This window comes from Halichoeres trimaculatus, unplaced genomic scaffold, assembly GCF_033239565.1.
Source record: "Halichoeres trimaculatus isolate MK-OKI-2021-1 unplaced genomic scaffold, fHalTri1.1 fHalTri1_scaffold_21, whole genome shotgun sequence".
NCBI classification, from domain to species: Eukaryota; Metazoa; Chordata; class Actinopteri; order Labriformes; family Labridae; genus Halichoeres; species Halichoeres trimaculatus.
Window position 1 is genome coordinate 11,491,727 of NW_027437199.1, and position 16,552 is coordinate 11,508,278.

A 16,552-nucleotide genomic window follows, 5' to 3' on the forward strand; every position below is an offset into this window, starting at 1 on the left:
GAACCTGCCGTGAGATCAATTACACACTCACACAGTGCGTCAAGAGTGTGTGTGAGTGTGTGGATGAGGTTTCCCACGCTGCAGCTGCCTGCATGCTCTCAACGCCACCCTGATACTCTTATCAACGCAACACACCATCTGAAACAGACAACACTGAAACACAAAACACAGAAACATCACTCTTGAATCTGCAACTCTGCAAATTATTGGTTAAAAGTCACAATGATTTTATTTGGATACATAGTAATTATAATAACACATACACATAGGCTCTAACTGTGTGTGTGTGTGTGTGTGTGTGTGTGTGTGTGTGTGTGTGTGTGTGTGTGTGTGTGTGTGTGTGTGTGTGTGTGTGTGTTCTTCAGCTCATTCATAAAAACACTCTCAGACCTCACAGAAACAGGGAGGAGGGGGCGTTTTGGCCCTGCCCCCTCAGACTGAGCGGCGTCAGCATCAAACCAATACAATCAATGTCCGCACAGATCCATTACCTCAGGGTGTGTGGATGTGTGTGTGTGTGTGTTTGCCAGGCTCTGACCTTTCACCTTGTTTTTCTGCTGTCTCTGTTCTGAACACAGACCTCAAAGCTACAGATATGATAAAACACTTTCTACCACTATTTGTCCCTTACTACTTTGAAGCTACTCCACTGCTGAACTCTAACTATTCTATAAATGCTATAACAAAGGGCTTGCCTCCTACAGCTTAAATATACTCCCTTATGTGTTTGACATGTTGCTATGTGACCTTTGACCTGGGCGTGGTGTCTGATCCTGCAGATCCTCAAAGTTTGACTACAGCTCTTCATAGGTCAGAGTGTCCACTTCCTCGCAGGGAGTAAACACACACACACACACACACACACACACACACACACACACACACACACACACACACACACACACACACACACACACACACACACACACACATGCAGTATCAAGTAGTGAACAGTTGGGGTCAGTATGTTTAACATTTAACTTTGAATGAACAGAACAGGGTTTCAAAACAAAGCAAGATACTGTTTTCCTCAAAGAATTTAATGTTCCTCTCCAGGCTTATTCATAACCGCTGTGTTTCTCTCCCTAATCTTCTCCTTGGCCAGTAATGGTGGGTGATACATTAGTTTGGGTAGGTTCCCTTTAAATGGTGGATTTTATTAGTAATGCAGGTTTATTATTACACAATGTTTGTTCCTTGAAACAAGAGAGTTTCCTCCAATAGAAGATATAAAAAGTATATCTTTCTCTCCTATTCTGATCTTGTTTTGAGCTGCATTATGATGTTAAAATTTAGTTCTGGAGGAATGTTTTCAGAGGAACTTATAGCTCCTGGACCCTCTGGTCAAAATACACCGTTGATGAACAAATTATGTGCTCTTATTGTTATAATTTTTGTGCAATGTTTCACCTTTAATTCAGTAAAAAAGATAAAGCTGCCTGTACTTACCTCAAATAATAAAAATGAATGTAAATTAATTCACCTAACTCATCCTGCGCCACAACAGCAGGTGGCGGTAAATCACCTCAGATGATCGTTGACACTGTCTGGAAAACGACAGAGCTTAGCCTCCCTGCCTTTCCATCTTCTCCCATTGCCAGAAACTTAAATTTAACCCAGCCTTCCAGGGGAACCGTGAAGCACCAAGATGAGCACTGAGAAGTATCCCCGATCTTCAATAGAAGATGATTTTAACTACGGGACGAACGTGGCTACGGCCAGCGTACAGATCCGTATGGGTGAGTGAAGCTAACGAGGAAGAGCAGCTGACACGTCAGATAACATAGGCTAGCTCAGGCTAACACTGGCTAACTACTGTTTAAACATACAGAATAAGTAGTATTAAAACGTTTTGCGCAGATAAACATTACTGCTTTTATTTATAATAACGTAAGCCAGCAGTTGTCACGTCAAATTACGAGGTCTTTCAGTGGCTAGCAGAGGCTATTACGAGTTCACACAGGCTAACAGCTGGCTGCAGGTTAGCATGGAATAACACAGGCCACCTACTACTGCTCGTATAGTTTAGGTAAAACTACGGGTGGTTGTACTATTCAAATACATTTCAGTTATCAAAGCTGACACTGACAAACCAGTGTACAAAAAGTGGTTTATTTCAGACAAGGTGAACTTATTTAAAGACTAATGCTAACCAAGGTAAATACGCAGCTGCTCTGTTGCGCAGTAAAATATTAACTGACACACCTGTCATGAAGTTTCTGCTCACTGAATGTATCATTAGTGATGGACTTGATCAGATCCCAGTGATACTTGTGTTATGAAGGCAAATGCAGTACACCACAGCTAAATATTATACACATATAGTTCTGGTTTATCTACCTGTATATATCCTGTTACAAACCTGCAGTAACGCACCTGTGCTGTGATCATGTGTAACAAACTGTAGTATATGTGACATTACCTGTGCAGACTTCCTGAGAAAGGTGTACACCCTCCTGAGTCTCCAGATATTCCTCACCACAGCCACCTCCGCCCTCTTCATGTTCTCAGACACCATCAAAGAGTTTGTCCATGACAGGTGAGTCAAAATTTATAGAGATTCACTTTAACAAAATACTGCTGTAACTCTGACCAGTTTACATTCAGCAACACTAACTATATTGTCCAGAAAAAGCAGAGATGAAATACTGGACACTCGGGGTATTGTACGAGAGCCAGAATCCTTTCTTCCAAGAGAACCCACGTACTCTAAATGCTCTAACAACGATCAGACCCTTTCCTTTTAAAATTGCAAAGAGGTGACCCTCTCAATCCCTGTGGAGAACTCAAATGCTCAGCCAGGGGTTTGTGGGTATCCCCATATCTCTTCCACCCTGGGTGACTCCAAAATGGAAGAGGGTCTAGCCTTCTCGGAGTTTGGGCGTAAGAGCTAGTGCGCAGTTTGGGGAATCAGCTCACCCAGTTTACCAGCCTTTGAGCTTAGACTGACAGGACCTGCAGAGGCAACCCTGACCATGAGATGCTTCGGTGTCCTCAGACTGCTTTGTTTAATATTGTGCTCTGTATTTCTCCCTCTGTTCTGGTTTCAGTCCTGCAGTGGTTCTGGGATCCGCTCTGGGTTCTCTGGTTGTTCTTGTGGTTCTGGCAGTGTACAGACATCAACACCCGGTCAACCTGTACCTGCTGCTGCTGTTTGTAAGTCCATTAGTTGTTTATCCATGTCAGTATAAGGGATGGCTCATTCAGTTAACTTAGTTACTAATTAAGATTTGTGTACTGGTATTTTCTACTGATCTTTATCTCCATTGACCATCTTCATGTGGCAATGCTACAGTAACAGATAACTGCCTTTAGCTGTTTATCATACATCAAATTAAATTTAATTGGTTTTCTTGAAGCTAGTTGGTATATAGCCAGTTAGCTTTTGGCTCGTAAGTTTGTTTGCTGGAAATTTTTTTTGCAAATTAGCAGGTGTCTGGCTTGCTATTTTGCATGCATTTAGATGGTTTGTCACAAGTCAGCTAGCTGCTGTAACTGACTTTTCTTTTCTTTTCTTTTCAGACCCTGCTGGAGGCGATATCTGTGGCCACCGCTGGTAAGTAAAAACTGATGCTGACTGTACTGTTAAGACTGTTGCATGACTCTAGCCATGTCCCAATTCAGAGGCTGTATCCTATATAGGTTGCATTTGAAGACTAAATGCATCACAGCCATGTGTCAAAGGCGGCCCCATTTCAAAGCCTCCTCAGAATACACCTCACAAATGTGCAGCCCCTAAAATGGAAAACTGATTTAAAACAACTGTAATGATGAGCTTTTGCAGTCAGCTTCAGGTGGAGAAACTGCAGTTTTAATGCTTTGCACCAGATTCATTTTCTCAAAACCAGTTTGCTGCGTGGCTCATCAACAGAGGACTATTAGCTGAATTGTCTGGGTTGATAACTCACTGCAGTGTTTCGCTCTCTCCACAGTGACGTTCTATGAGTACTCCACGGTGCTGCAGGCCCTGTTCCTCACCTGTGCTGTATTTGCTGGACTCACAGTATACACCTTTCAGTCAAAGAGAGATTTCAGCAAGATGGGAGCAGGGTGCGTATCTGATCTAATCGCCAGTGTTTATAACACACCTGTACCCTCACCACTATTCATTATTCCATCAGAGCATGAAAAACAGAGATCCTTCTGGGCTTTAACTACCAGCTTTTCATACATTATCCCTTACATAACCTTACAATGATAACAGATGAGAACAGAATGTTTAAGTGTCTGTTTCTGACTGTGTAACTAACTGGAACTGATGTTTCTTACAGACTGTTTGCTTGTCTCTGGATCCTCATCATCGCTGGGTTTATGAGGGTGAGTGGATCAATTTTTGTCTGTTGGATTAGACTGGTAGATGAGGCTATGTTCCCCATGCGTTAGACCATATGATGCTGCAGCTGATGATGGTGTCTCTCTCTGTAGTTTTTCTTTAACAGTGACAGCACTGAGCTGGTCCTCAGTGGGATGGGGGCCCTGGTGTTCTGTGGGTTCATCATCTATGACACCCATCTGCTGATGAAGCAGCTCTCACCTGAGGAGCATGTTCTGGCCTCCATCAACCTCTACCTTGACATTGTCAACCTTTTCCTGCACATCCTGAGGGTGCTGGACTCCATGAAGAAGCACTGAGAGTTTCAGACACAGAGATGGGGTGGTTTATTAAAAAGTCACCTGTTGATATAACTGTTCGGTTACTGACTACAAGTTTATCAGAAATCACTTTAAAGCAAGAATCACATCTAACATTTAATAATAGTTTATCACACAGTAAATTTATTAACAGAGCTGGGATTTAAATTTACTTTACATGAAGAGCCCTCTTACTCCCCCTGCTGGTCTAGCAATAGCCCAGACTGTGTTTACAATGTTTATGTTTGATTGATAAGCTGCAAGTATGTGTATGTGTGGGTACAGATGGATCAGATGTTATGATCTGTATTAACATGATAAATTGAGCTAGTCATCAGCCTTATCCCTCACATTTTTTTATAAACAATTTTATGTTTATGTATCATTTTACTTTATTGGCACGATTATTTTATTATTTCCAATGGAATAATGATATGACTTTAGATATCTAACTTTGATCGATAATAGCATATGTAGTGGATGTATTTTCCCTCTATCACTGGGTTCAGATCAGTCATTCCTCTCACTGATTATCAGGTTGTTGAATGTTTAAATTCTCAGTGTCTTATTACGGCTCTAAATACAGAAGGGACACACTGGTTGTACAGTAATATTAATCTAAATGTCTACTATATTTGATTGTACATATGTGTATGGTGTAAATGTGACTGTACAGACTTCGGGTTGGTGATTATGTGATGGTTTTTATGTGATTCTGTCCAGAAAGTTAAATAAATTATAGTGATTGGTATCAGAGTTTTGATATCAATGGCAAAGGGAGTAGTTTTGTTGTACTGTGATAATTTGACTCTCAATATAGTTCTGCACCAACATTGATTTATATAAGTTGTTGATGATCCAATCCAAACTATCTAGAAGGAGCGTTCACTGTTACCTGAATAACACACTGACATATAAATGAAAAAGTGTTGTGAAGGCCTCTGAATGTTACATTTCAGAGAACTTGTATTACCTAAATGTGCTGCCATCACAAGACACACAATGGATTGTGTCACTAACAATATGAACCTACAAATAAAGAGATAAAATCGCATTATGATTATTAATCTGTTACTTAAGTTTTTGTTTGTTTTATTTCAAGAGGGTTATTTTTGAAATGTTCCTTTCGTGTGATGATGCACATTATGACTGTATAGGTCTGATTCTTTATTGTGAGTACAAATTTTAGGCTTTCTTGTTCGAAACTCTTCTGAATAAACATGAATGTGGTTTTATTTCGATACAGACCTCTACTATTGTTGGTGTTTTTGTGTTTTCAAACAGGAGCAGAGAGTGTATTTTGTGGATATACTATTTAATAATGTTGAAGAATGTAAACACTATGAACCCTCTTAAACACTACTTGTTTGAACGCAGCCCAGTTGGTCCGCCACCGCTCTTCTTCTACGTCACTTCCCCCACACAACCTTCTCCGAGACTTCAGCAAGATGGCGTCTACGCTGTTAACGGATGAGGAGCTTTTCTCCGAATTAAAGCGCTTAGGGTTCATTCCAGGCCCGGTAACTGAAAACACCCGGCCGGTGTACCTGAAGAAGTTAAAGAAGCTTCGAGAGGAGCAGCAACTGCGGGGCTCCAGGTCCAGCAAGACCCGCAGCGGGGCCGCCATCAGCAGCTCCTCCAGCGGCAGCTCGGCGGGATCCAGGCCAGCCAGCCGTGACGTCACGCACCTGATCTCCAACAGGAGAGCCGGCCGGAAGCCTTCCGTCCTCGGCTTTAGCTCCGACGAGTCTGACGCTGAAACTCCTCTGAAGAAAAAAGGGAGCTCCGGGTCTCCGCCTCCACCGAGGACGCGGCCTAACGCTACTACAAGCCCGGCTAACAGCAGCAGATCCTCCCCCGGGCCAGGCTCCCCAGGCTGGAGGGTCCGCGCTAGATCCAGCTCTGGGGCCGGGGGGAGGGCTGAGGAGTCTGGGGAAGACGAGGATGAAGAGGAGGGCCCGGGGAAGAACTGTCGTTCTGTGAACGGATGCGGAGCTCATGGTAATCAGCCTACCGGCGAATATTCCGATTCCGACGGAGACGATCAGGGCTCAGGCCCGAGTGTCGGAGACCGACTGGAGCCCAGACCAAGCTATTCAAGAGCGGCCTTCCCCTCACACAGAGCCGGCAGAGTGTCTCAGACGGGAGGGTCCAGGGGGGACGACCAGCAAAAGGATCCGACCATGGTGGGGGGACGGGGGGAGGAGGGCGATTTGGACACGCCAGGATCCTACAGGACTCACATCTTTCCTCGAAAGTCTATCTACGTGTCCCTGAACCAGAACCACGGAGGAGAGGCCGGAAAGAACCACCACGTGTCCGGGGAGCCTGGACCTTCCAGCCGGTTCAGCATCGGGCTCAGACCCCGGTTCACCTCTTACAGCAGCCTGTCCCAGACCCACCGAACCAACCACTCCAACCATACCGGCCCCTCCCGCCCCTACAGCCCAGCCTCTAAAGCTCATCCGCCCGGGCCTGAAGACGAGTTGTTGCAGCAGTTCAAGCGGGAGGAGGCGGCCTCCTCCGGCAGCTTCAGCGCCCACTACCTGTCCATGATTCTCCTGACCGCGGCTTGCCTCTTCTTCCTTCTGCTGGGGCTCATGTACCTGAGGATGAGAGGCTCCGGGGCCCTCGAGGACCCAACCAGTGAGTACCTGAGCACACTAGAGACAGTAAAGAGTCTGAAATCTGAAACAGTGATAGTTACACAGACTGTTAACATGGCTTTTAATGTAAACACATATCAAGCAGTCGGTGTGAAACTTCTGTTTAAGCAGGGATAATGATAGTTTGTGCCTCTGTTTATTTTTTAGTGTCACTTTGTTTATTCAAAGCAGATTGCTCCCTGTGTGAGTTCCTGAATGCACCATTTAAAAGAGACAAAAAATAACTTTGTGTTCAGTGAAATAACAGTCTGCCGTTTTTATTCCCCCCCTCCCAGACCCACCAAAATCTCACTGAAACTACAGATGGAATATAAGCTTCAGTTCATTTTCACTCCTGACCAATCACACTGTTCCCTCATGTCCTCATTTGAAATCTCAGATAATGAGGCTTGCCTGTCCAGACGGAAAGATTAAAGATCCAGACTCACCTGAGGTCCTCCATTCTTTGTAGAATCTCCCCAAGTCACCTGACACAATAAACTCTGAGTATTTCTGACACTAGCAAAAAAAAAACATGATGTTGATCAGAAATACTGATGATCTGAATTTGACTGACTGATTGTTTACATATGTTAATAGTGTTTCAGTATCTGATGTGTCTACATGATGTTTCTCCTCTCTGTTTCAGTAAAGAGTCATCCATTTGGCAGTGACTTTGACTCATCTTATGTAAGTATAAATCTTTAGCTACATGCACCGAGTGTGTGTTTCTCATGCAGAATTAGACCTAAATCATGGGATCAGTGAAAACAGCTGCTGGGTTTATTGTGATGACTTGGAGGAGGGATACTTGTGTCCCTGTGATGTTTCCTTTATTCACTCTTTCATATAATTCTGAAGGTTTCTTAAAAGTTTGAGGACACACTGATGATTCTTAGGGATGTTTTTACATACCTGTACCTCACAGTGTTGTCAGCACAGATGATATGATCATCGCAACCCCACCTACTATGGATTTAAAGACATTTAGTTGCAGTGATGTCACATCAGCATTCCCAACTTTTTGATGAAATTTGACCTGAGGATTGGCTGGTAATAGTCTAAGTAAAAAGCATCTCTTGGAGTTCACATATACGAAGATTTTATTAATACCCATGCCATAGTCAGTTTTGCTTATAGATCCGATTCTGTATCTATATTCCAAATTAAATCCCTCCTGTAAACTGTGTATGTGCAAAGAGTCGGCTTAGCAGTTTTTCGGTGTCAGCAACATTTTATTGGGTTTAAAAGTAAATTTATATGCCTGGCTTGAAGTGAAAAAACAATTTGTGCCCAATATGAGGTTCCAACATTAACTTTAACATCTGGTTTTGACATTGTCCAGAGGTCAGGTCCCAATGTAGTCCTAATGTCAACTGGATGTCAGGTTCCGATGTTGTCCGGACATCATCTGGACATCATCCAGACAAAATTCGATGTCATCCAGACAGACTAACATTTTCACATTATCAGTGCTAGATTTACAGGACCTGTATATTTGTGTGAAGTACCTGCAGTCCCGCACTACAATTTGTGCCCTTTAGTTTGCATTTGAAGGGAAATTTGCATTTGAAGGGATTTATTTTTCCCATGAAATTTCCATATGGCAAAATTCCATCAACCCCTGGAGTACTTAAAGCCACAAATATGATTTTGGACACTGAAACTAGAGGTGGGCGGATCGATCCAAATATCGATAATATCAATACCATCGTTGGTATCGATATCAAATGATACCGGTGTAAAAAGATTGATACTCAAGTTTTTTTTTGTCCTGCATGCACTGACTGCTGCGGTTTTATGAAAGTGGCAACCTGGCTGTGTCCATGTCACGTGGCTCAGTGGCACTAGGGAAACAAGCAAGCAGACTCCAAAAAAAGAAGTTTGTTTGAATTTTTTTAAATAACATTTATTCTGGTGTGATAATTCTTTACAATTTACTATTTTAAAAAAATGATTTTGGTAACGGGAGAACTTTTATTTATGTATTTATTTATTTTTTTGTATTGAAGTCTTCAACTCTATACCTCAAAAAAAAAATGAAAATGATATTTTTTTTATTTGCGCTTTTTTTTTAAAGAAAAGATTTCCGCACAAAATAATTTAGGGATTTTTTTTTATTATTACTACTTTATTTATTTTTACTGTTGTTTTGTTTCTCAACATAAATGTTTATCATGACACTTAAGTATTTTGTAGTCACCTTTAAACTTTGCATAAATTCTGTCCTAGATTTTTGCAACATAATCAAAGGAAAAGATCACAAAAACAACTTAAGGTCAGCAGTTTTATGAAACATAAACTTTAAATATTAAAAAGTATTTGTATAAGTATCGGTATCGGCGATACTGGCCCTGTATTTACTTCGGATCAACACCAAAACTCCCAGTATCGCCCACCTCTGAAACTCTATCTCTAGACGTAAATAAATTAAAATAAGTCTTTGCACACAACGTAAGCATAATAAAAAGAATCATTAAACACAAAGGCTAATGATGTTGATGCATCAAACCATTTCTACTCTGTTTTTAAAAGGAACCAGTTATCCATACTCGTACCTTTTTACACATGCAGCTTGCCCAGAACGTTGTTGACAGTTGTATGATCACATTAACAGACTTGACATTGGAACCACGTAGCGCCTCCTCCGAGGTAAAAACAGGTGTTTTAAGGGGGGGCACAGCATCACTTTAGAACCACAAGCTACTGTTAGATGTCTGTACGTGATCATGAAGCATGTGCTGTGTGTTTACACCCTGCCCCTCATGCCTCTGTGTATCACTTAGTGTTGAGTCTTTCTGTGGGTCACTGATGTGAGGCTGCTGTTTAGGTGGTGTTTTGAGACAAAATTGGCAAAGCTTTGGAAAAGAATCGGAAAACAGGATGAGGGAACGGAATCAGGATGAGAGAAAAAAGGAAACACCATGAGAACACAGTATTAGAGAACAGGGTTGGGGTACAGGATCAAGAACAGGATTATGACCAGATACTAGAATGAAAAACTGGATCAGAGAATGCAAAAGCAAGACAACAGAAAGGAATTGAGAAAATAGGATCTGAACCAGAAAATTGAATCAGAGAACAGGATGAGGACCTAAAGTAACCAGGTGGTATAGAGATGTCTCCTCAGGTGTCGGTCTTACCAGCAGCAACCTCACAGGTATCTTCAGGATAACTTGTAATACTTTTTTGTAACAATTTTTCACTCTTTGCAGAACAAGACAGAGAAAGACCTGATCCTGAACCTGCTGCTCAGTTTGCACGACCACCTGGCCCACATTGCAGGTATTTAACAACACATTACACTTTGATGCTCGTCTGCTTGTCACTTACTTTTGTCTAGTCAAGAGGAGGAGTGTGAATCTGTCCGTACCTTGTAGTTCCATTTCTGTTTCAGAGCACACAGATTCAAAGTGGGTTCTTGATTCATAGTCCTCTTGTTGTTAATGACCATCGCTGTGATGTAATGTTTTTATGATTCAGGTCAGCATGACTGTGGAGACACGCAGCACCCAAACAGGAGTCTGACCTTGAGCCAGGTCTCTGAATACTTAAAGGTATGTTAACAATGTGACTAAAGACTACATCTGTTAGTGAGTGGTCAGTGAGATGGTGATAGTGAGGAGCAGTGAGAGTAAACACAGACAGGCTCAATAGTCACAATCAAACAACTCATTTTGTGTCTATGTCTGTGTGTGTGTGTTACAGGCTCAGAATCAGCAGTTCAAAGGCTTTATCGAAGTTTCTCTGGAGTGGATCATCAGGACAGGGCAGGATGTGGGAATCAGGTAAAACACTGCACCTGTTCTGTCATTTCTCAGAGTGGTCATGTGACCCCTACACTCACTCTGCCTGTGTGTTTGTGTGTGCGTGCGTTTCTCTGTGTGTATCCAGACTGTCAGGACAGACAGACGAGGACCCAGTCACTGAGGTCTCTGAGATCTCTCTCCTTGAGTCCACACATCCCAAAATGCCGTTCACTTGTCGCTTCCGCAGAGCCTTCCTGACTGTCATCAGCAGATTCTTCCTTATCGCAGCAGGTGAGTTAACACACAGCAAATCACGTCAGCTTATAACAAGACAAGTATAGAATAGAATAGAAAATACTTTATTTATCCCAAGGGGAAATCCAGGGGTCACAGCAGCGATCGAGAAAACAAAAGTAAGAAAGTGTAAAAAGGTCCATAACAAAACAGATGATGGCAGCTTGTCCATCATTCTCCAGTTCAGCCAGCCTCCACCTCCACAGGGTCCAGGACTGAGCTTCTTCAGCAGTCTGTTCAGTCTCTGTCTCCTGGATCCTGTCTGTTCACAGCAGGTGGAGCTCTCCAAATGTAGTGATGGTGTCCGGTGTGAGCCCCATTAGCCATGTCAGTGAATAGCATAGAGGTGACAGGGCCTTTGCAGCGGCTGCCCCTAGACTGTGGAACAGTCTCCCCATCCATATAAGAGCCTTCCCCGACCATAGAGATTTTTAAATCTTCCTTGAAGGCCCACTTTTTCTCCCTGGCGTTTCATCGATGAGCTTTTATAAAACACAGGCACCTTAGTTTTTAGTTTTTAAATTTTTACTGTTTTATTACAATGTTTTTCTATCTTTTTATTGTTTTTATTGTTATATTTACTTATTTCTTTGTATTTGTGTACAGCACTTTGATTGACTGCTGTCTTCTTGAAGGTGCTCTATAAATAAGGCTGATAGCATGATGCTACCCTGCCTTCTGGTATACCTTCTGTTGCTGGGTTAGCGTGGCTAGCTCGTCCATCTTATTAAGGATAGATCTTACGTTCCCAGTAACAATGGATGGAAGGACAGGTCGATGTCGTCACTTCTTAGCTCACACCTGAGAACCAGCACGTCATCCTCACCTCCTTCTCCTCACCTTGTAGGAAAACATCAGGCCTTGCACCAGTTAGCATTGACACGCTACAGGCTGCTAACAGCTGAGTTCACATGTAAACAATTTGGCAATGGTTACATGTAGGATCTCCAGACAAACACAGGAGCAACAATAGTGAAAATATCACTTAAGACAAAACCAGTTTGGTGTACACGACCAGCAAATGAACCATACAAAGTAACGATCCACTCCAAATGCAAAAATGATGAAAAACTGAGGAAGAATGAGCCGCTGTAACAGGAAGCCACAACGGGGCAGCGCCATGAATTACAAATATAACACCAGTATAAACACATTTCTCTAGGGGTTAATATGCTTTGTAAAAAGTAACCTACACAGATTTGATTAGTTTCCAAATTGTTGAATTATTATGCTGGTTTTAAATCTGATGCTAGCAACTACCAGTGGTTTTTGAAAAGTTTTTACAGGGAGGAAAAACAGCTAGAAAAAAATTTGTGTGATGCAAAGAAAAATAGGCCGGAAAAATAATAAGTGTTTAACATGACTGGGTATAAAAAGAGCACTTCACGGCAGAGTCTCAGAAGGGAAGATAAGAAGAGGTTGATCACGTTGTGAGAGGCTGGGATAGCAGGTAGTAAAAGTACTTCAGAATAATGTTGCACAGAGTAAAATTAAAAAGAATCAGTGAATTTCATCACCTAGAGGTTATGATTTTAAGATGCCAACAACTTGAAGACATCCTATTTATATTAAGATTTCAATCTGAATATTTTGTGGAATCACAGTCTGCCACTAGGCTGCACCGCATTCACAAGTTAACACACAGATGACATCGCAGTACAACATTTAGATTTCTATTAAAGTTCATAAATCCTAAACACCATTGTTGGTATCATAACTGACATTAATATTCAGGAGACCTTGGACTTTACTTAACCTGTGTGCGTTTGTGTGTGTACAGTGGTCGGCTGTGTGTGGAGTGTGGTGTGTTTCATGAAGTATCGTTGGAGGAGGGAGGAGGAAGAGACCAGACAGATGTACGACATGGTGGAGAGGATAATTGGTAAGACTCACATATATACACACCTGGTCACAGACACACAGACACACACTTTGTATAACCCAAGGGTACAGTCTTATGTGTGTGTGAGTGTGAAGCTTAACTGTGCATGTTTTTGTTCAGATGTGTTGAGAAATCACAGTGAAGCAAGTCAGGAGAACCAGGACTTGCAGCCCTACCTGCCCATCCCCCACGTCAGAGACTCCCTGGTCCAACCTCAGGACAGGTCAGTCCAGCACACACACACATCTAGTCACAGGACAGTTATCATTTGGAGATTCAGTAGTCTTGAATGTGCTAAGAGGGTCAGCTGATGGTGTATGATGTCATACAGGAAGAGGATGAGGAAGGTGTGGGAGCGAGCAGAGCGCTTCCTGTCAGCCAATGAGTCCAGGATCAGGACTGAGACTCAGAGGATTGGGGGTGCGGATTACCTTGTTTGGAGATGGATGCAGCCTTCACTTGCCTGTGACAAAACCTCCTCAGGGCCCTCCAAAATGTGGCAGGGGAAAGGTAACTCACACTCTCATTACCCATGGTGCCTTGCTGCTGGTGGTGTGTCCACCTGTGCGCTGATGTAGTTTCTCTCCTCTTCCTCAGCGTTCCCTCTGGACCGCAGAAACTCCCCTCCCAACAGCCTGACCCCGTGTCTGAAGATCAGGAACATGTTTGACCCTGTCATGTAAGTCCCTGCCCATGTCAGATCCCTCTGTCTGTGATGTCACTTCCTGTGTTTAACCTGTGGGTGCGTTTTAGGGAGGTGGGGGAGAACTGGGACTTGGCGATCCACGAGGCCATCCTGGAGAAATGCAGTGACAACGACGGCATTGTTCACATTGCTGTTGACAAGAACTCACGAGAGGTACGATCTATGTCAGGTTGTTACACGTATGTGATGTCACTGGGGTCTCATCCAGCAAGGGGCAGGATAGAAATTGACGGACTTGAAGCATCAAGCTGCAACTTGAGTATTTGTGTGCACCCTGAATTCAGTAGAAAGAGTTTTCCTCTTAATATTATGTGACCCACTGAGTATGCTTAGTAGGCATCGTCTGACTCACTAATGTTCAGTTTAATAATAAAATAATAAAGCAATAAAACAGCTTTATTTGGATTACTTTGAGTTGACATTCATAAAAAGCTGAATTGGTTAGATTTGGGTCAGACAGAAATGGTTGATTTTTCATTTAAATCTGCTTCCTTTCCTAATGCCGCGGCCACACCGGACGCAAATTCGCACATTTAAACGCTTGTGACGCGCCGCATGAACAAGCTGAGGGGCTGTCTTGCGTCACTGTGCAGGCAGAGTAGCAATCCCGCTCATCTAAAGAAGGGAAGCCCAAAAGAGCATCTGAAAACCAAAAGCATGACAGGAGAGTGTGTGAAAGCCTTGGAGATCACAATCAAGGCCTGCTGCCTCTCGCTGGTAATCCACCTCCACTGGCCCTGCCTGGCTGTTCCCTGCGACCTCATCCCCAACCTCCCAACCCATGTTCCCGGAGGTCTCCTTGGGGAAAAATGAAGGGGTCGAGGAAAGAGAGGACCGCAGAGAACTTCCTTCCTCCTCTCTATCAGGCTTGTCCATCTTTTACGACAAAACTCCACTGATGAAAACTTGGACTCATTGATGACCCGTGCAAGCAAATCCAGCGGGAAACTAATATTTACAGATCTTACCTTCAAAACCTGTCTCCTCAGCGACTTTCACCCAAGCCTGCTCCTTTTTTTCCGTTCTCTGTAGAGTACACACATCGTATCGTATAACTTTGGATAATGGCACACCGCACAGATTATTTTTCCTCCATCTTCCGGCGGGGTTGGAGTCGGTGCAGGTGGCAGAAAGTTCAATATTTTCAACTCAAGCGTAGAGGTGTCTGATGCTCCAAACGCGTCTTTGCGTTGACTTGGCTGTACCACAAAAGCTGTGAGTTTGACATCTCTCACTCTGTCTCCCTCCTCAGGGCTGTGTGTATGTGAAGTGTCTCTCTGCAGAGCATTCTGGGAAAGCATTCAAAGCTCTGCACGGCTCCTGGTTCGATGGTGAGTCAAACATGCCTCGCGTCATCTGATCCTGTAGAATCTCTCAATTTTCCAAACAGAACCTGTCCACTGACAGAGCTTTTATTTTGACAGGTAAACTGGTGACGGTAAAGTACCTGCGCTTAGACAGGTACCACCAGCGCTTCCCTCAGGCCCAGAGCTGCAGCACCCCCCTAAAGGCCTCCAGCTCCCCTCTCAACATCCCCAGCAGCAGCACAGGCAGCTTCCTGACACACAGAGCCTCCCCTTCTTCCTCCCCTTCTTTCTCTTCATCAGGCTTCTCATGATCCTTCATCAGCCCTCCCCCCTGGTGAAGTCTGCTGCTTCATCACAGGAACACTTCACACCTCATGTTTGTTCTTCTGCACTTCACAGAGGCTGTCTGCTCCTCCTCTTCCTCCTCCTCTTCATCAGCTGCATGTGTCAGTCTGTGTGAGCTCTGATACAACACAATGTACTCCTGTTATTATTGTTATTATTGATTAGAATTATTTAGTCAGGGAGGAGGGACACTACAGGCTGTACATACATGAGAAGCTTTATGACACACACTTACACACACATATTCAAACACACACACACACAGCAGAGTGAATGTGTTCCTGTCAGATGTAACCCGTATATTACCACGTTTATTGTTTATTGTTTCATATTATTTTATTTACCTCTCTGTCATGTGGGCTTTTTGTCGCCCCTCCCGCTCACTGAGGTGTGTGTGCTCACCTGTTGTGGTTCTCTGTGAATGAACAGGTGGCGCAGACAGACTCTGATTCCCGCTTGTGTGTTTTCTATTTAAAAACGATCCAGGAGACAAAGTAACTTTTTAATGCAGTGGATGAAAGTTGGACTCAGTTTTTGCAGTGTGAAAAATGTACAAATGATGCACATTTCAAACTGCTGCTCCGTGGTGGAGCAGACCACCCAGCTGTGCCTTAAACGAGTGCTGTTTTCAGTCTGGGACCACGTCACTGGAACAAGAAGGTGGACGTGGAGATGGAGCAGTTTGAAGGGCGGTGACGCCGACCATAGATGTAGTTGACTAGATGGACATCTTCAATCTGGTATTTTGTAGCAGTTTCCTTTGTCATTATACCAAATGCTTCTCTCTATTTATTCTTATTTTTATAAATCAGCCCTGGTGATGTTATTTTTACATTACACGACCTGTTACATTCTCAGTAAGAACTTTGTTTATCAAGCTTACATCAGCTCTTAAAAATGCTTCATGAGTGATATAAGAAAAAAGGTGACTAAAGAAAATTTATATCAAGCAGAGAGCAGCAGAGGCTCCATCTGCTGCATGAGGTTTCTCC

The 16,552-nt window shown here is 43.2% G+C and overlaps 2 protein-coding genes across 2 annotated transcripts; both read left to right on the plus strand.

Moving 5' to 3' along the window:
- Window positions 1–1,515: 1,515 nt before the first annotated feature.
- tmbim4 (transmembrane BAX inhibitor motif containing 4) lies at window positions 1,516–5,755 on the plus strand. Its single transcript, XM_074698078.1, has 7 exons — window positions 1,516–1,739; window positions 2,431–2,539; window positions 3,051–3,156; window positions 3,523–3,556; window positions 3,933–4,050; window positions 4,272–4,317; window positions 4,426–5,755. The coding sequence occupies exons 1-7, from the start codon at window positions 1,649–1,651 to the stop codon at window positions 4,630–4,632; spliced, it is 711 nt and encodes a 236-aa protein (XP_074554179.1). The 5' UTR covers window positions 1,516–1,648; the 3' UTR covers window positions 4,633–5,755.
- Window positions 5,756–6,045: 290 nt separating this feature from the next.
- lemd3 (LEM domain containing 3) lies at window positions 6,046–16,353 on the plus strand. Its single transcript, XM_074698076.1, has 13 exons — window positions 6,046–7,278; window positions 7,927–7,967; window positions 10,493–10,562; window positions 10,761–10,834; window positions 10,986–11,065; window positions 11,172–11,317; window positions 13,101–13,202; window positions 13,323–13,425; window positions 13,534–13,712; window positions 13,800–13,881; window positions 13,956–14,061; window positions 15,161–15,239; window positions 15,333–16,353. Exons 1-13 carry the CDS (start codon window positions 6,081–6,083, stop codon window positions 15,524–15,526), a joined length of 2,454 nt encoding a protein of 817 aa, XP_074554177.1. The 5' UTR covers window positions 6,046–6,080; the 3' UTR covers window positions 15,527–16,353.
- The last annotated feature ends 199 nt before the right edge of the window (window positions 16,354–16,552 follow it).

Coding starts and splice junctions, on each gene's coding strand:
- tmbim4 (XM_074698078.1), top strand. CDS start 1,649: ATGAGCACTGAGAAGTATCCCCGATCTTCAATAGAAGATGATTTTAAC. Junction 3,157..3,522: donor TGTACCTGCTGCTGCTGTTT/GTAAGTCCATTA, acceptor TTTTCTTTTCAG/ACCCTGCTGGAGGCGATATC. Junction 3,557..3,932: donor GATATCTGTGGCCACCGCTG/GTAAGTAAAAAC, acceptor CTCTCTCCACAG/TGACGTTCTATGAGTACTCC.
- lemd3 (XM_074698076.1), top strand. CDS start 6,081: ATGGCGTCTACGCTGTTAACGGATGAGGAGCTTTTCTCCGAATTAAAG. Junction 7,279..7,926: donor GGCCCTCGAGGACCCAACCA/GTGAGTACCTGA, acceptor TCTCTGTTTCAG/TAAAGAGTCATCCATTTGGC. Junction 11,066..11,171: donor GGGCAGGATGTGGGAATCAG/GTAAAACACTGC, acceptor GTGTGTATCCAG/ACTGTCAGGACAGACAGACG.